Source organism: Monopterus albus, unplaced genomic scaffold, assembly GCF_001952655.1.
Source record: "Monopterus albus unplaced genomic scaffold, M_albus_1.0 scaffold144.1, whole genome shotgun sequence".
In the NCBI taxonomy this organism is placed as follows: Eukaryota; Metazoa; Chordata; class Actinopteri; order Synbranchiformes; family Synbranchidae; genus Monopterus; species Monopterus albus.
The window spans coordinates 172,449-175,252 of NW_018128024.1; the positions used below are offsets into that span (position 1 = coordinate 172,449).

At 37.8% G+C, this 2,804-nt stretch overlaps 1 protein-coding gene across 1 annotated transcript in view; it reads left to right on the forward strand.

The window, feature by feature from the left end:
- The first annotated feature begins 705 nt into the window (after positions 1 to 705).
- fgg (fibrinogen gamma chain) overlaps positions 706 to 2,804 on the forward strand; it is a 3,599-nt gene continuing 1,500 nt past the window's right edge. The window contains exons 1-6 of the mRNA XM_020614361.1: positions 706 to 784; positions 863 to 907; positions 1,023 to 1,209; positions 1,349 to 1,433; positions 1,873 to 2,003; positions 2,360 to 2,493. Of these exons, the coding sequence (XP_020470017.1) occupies positions 722 to 784; positions 863 to 907; positions 1,023 to 1,209; positions 1,349 to 1,433; positions 1,873 to 2,003; positions 2,360 to 2,493 (645 nt within the window). The 5' untranslated portion in view covers positions 706 to 721. The remainder of the gene's footprint in view (positions 785 to 862; positions 908 to 1,022; positions 1,210 to 1,348; positions 1,434 to 1,872; positions 2,004 to 2,359; positions 2,494 to 2,804) is intronic.

The window sequence follows — 2,804 nt, forward strand, 5'->3', positions numbered from 1 at the left end:
CAACTACATCCTACAAAATATTGGAGTATTAAGACCAGTGTGTTGTAGCCTTGACCAATGGGGGATTAGATGCAAACATTTCTCAGTCAAAAAAAAAAAAAAATTGACGTCATTGCAAACTCAAAATCGTTTGAAAAACGGTTCAATTTTATTCCAGGCTAAACTATCACACACAATCCAGTTCCAGACATTAGAACTGTCCAGCTTGATTTGAGTGGTATGATGATGATGATGAACCATGGCTATTCACCAGAAGCAGTTTAAAATATAATCTTTTTTATGTTTGTTTGTAGTTACTTTTAAACCAGGCTGTTTAACTAGTGACAGTTTGCACTAACTGCTAGCAGGGAGGGGGAGTGCTAGGTTGATTTGGAAATTTGGCATACTTCATGGACATAGATATGCAAAGCTGAGTCACTGTTTCTTTAGATTTGTTGTTTCATAATTATTAACACAGAGCTACAGTATACAAATATCCAGCCTGTGTCACAAAAGACTGTGTTCTGATGGCTCAGCTGCAGATGTCAGTCATCAAATCTGGGAAATGGCCTCTGTTGGATATTTGAGTCACAGCTGTGTTGCAGCACAGTGAGTGGGATGTTTACACATGAAGCCCTTATCAAACACTGAACCGGGGACCTTGTTCAGATAAATATCCCACTGAGCTGAGCGGCTGTTCATTCTCCAAGAAGACGAGACCAAAACTGGTGGCCGAAGCAGCATGGCGCCGTCACTTCTCGCAACAGCAGGAGGGCTACTGTTACTTTTTGCCTTCTCATCAGCAGTAAGTCACCGACTTCAGAATTTTCACTGATGATGTTTTCTTGAGCACAAAAATCTAAACCTAAATCTTTTTGTGCAGCAAAGAGGGGACAACATTGCATCATGCACCCAGAATGATGGCTTTGTAAGTAAAGAGTCCTAAATAATAACTCTTTGTGGGTCTTACTGTGTGAATTGTGCATGAACACATGATTCAACACACTAACACTGATGTTTTTAATTTTTTTCTGTCTTTTCAGGGAATGTACTGCCCTACTACGTGTGGAGTGGCTGATTACCTGCATAGGTATTTGCCAGGAGTGACCAAAGATTTGGACGGTTTCCTAGCTGAACTAGAAACAATTTCCAATTTGACCCAGGGGACGGAAGAAAACATTGTCTACATGAAAGACACTGTTACTTCAGCTCAAAAGACCAGCCCGTCAGGTAACACACTTAATGTGGCACCATTAAATCTTGTCTTAAGAGATACATCTATATACAAATGGTATTTACCTATTTACTTACTTTACTCCTCTGTAAAACAGATGAATCTGTGTAATTTTAAACTGACTTCTCATTTCAGACTCATCCTACAAAAGGTCATCCAGCATGCTGGATGATGTTTATCGATTTGAAAAGACTATCATTGCACAGGAATCACAAATACGGTAAGTTATCATTAGTACTCAAATTGTACCTTATTGGCTCATCTGCAGTGACATGACACCTTATACCCAAGTGGTGGAGAATAACTAAGCACATTTACTGAAGTACGATAATTAAGTGTACTTTTGAGCTACTTCATTACTTCCATTTTATGTCACTTAATACTTCTCCATCACTACATTTCGAAGTACTACCACTACAGTTGTTTGACAGCTGAGGTTACAGATTAAACTTTATTTACAAAATATAAACAGCCTACAGTATCAGTTATGGTGCTCCACCTCCTCCAGTTCTATGCTTCTCACCCATGAAGGCATCAGTAATAATGATCTAATACATTTATATAGGAATATGTTGAATATAAAATGATATCCTAAAAGACGCCCCTGCATACTTTTTATTGCCCCATGATCCAGTTTGTATTTGATTCCCTCTTTCCAGTGAACTGCAGGAGATAATTTCAGCCAATGACAGGAGCATTACAAGCTTGAAACAACTAGCCATGCAACTGCAGCAGAAATGCAGTGAGCCTTGCAAAGACACGGTTGAAATCCAACCCACTACAGGAACAGGTAAAAAAAAAAAAATCAAATGTGACCCACAGTCCATTACCATTTCACAAGAGGTTTCTCAATCATGCCTCATCTGAACATTTGTCCTTGCTCAGTGTTTCATCAAAGACTAAAATCAATACGCTGCATCAGTGCAAAGTAAATATACTTATTCTAGATGTGATCTCTTGTGACATTTTCTGAGAAAATTCCTAACATAAATACAATTAAGACTAGCAGTCAATCCAATTTTGGGCAGTCTGGATTTATTATAAACATACCCCTGTCAACCTGGGTAACCCAGATAGCTATCTACATTTTGTTATGACATATTTAATAATGTTGCGCTTTGCTCTCTCTTCATCTTTATTTATAAGACTGCCAGGATATTGCAAACAAAGGCGCCACCACCAGCGGTCTTTACTTTGTGAAGCCAGCAAAAGCTACTGAGCAGTTCCTGGTCTATTGTGAGATTGACAACTTTGGACGTGGCTTCACAGTAATACAGAGGGTATGCATCACTTGTGAAAAATATCTTTGTACTGGCTTCATTTTGTACTGGATGACTCCTATATATTGATTTGTAAAATAAGATTTAGATGCTCAGAAAAACAGCTTGTAATTTGACAACACCTAAATAATAAGACAGAACTAAGCTGGTACATTGACTGAAAGAGGCAAAGCAACATACCACCAAAGTTATGTAGCTGAGATAAAATATTATTTTCATGTTCTAATAATAATAGTAATAATAATATGAGTTATATTAGATTATGCTGAGGTCTGTTGTGTATGACATCAAATGTTTGACCATTAAACATA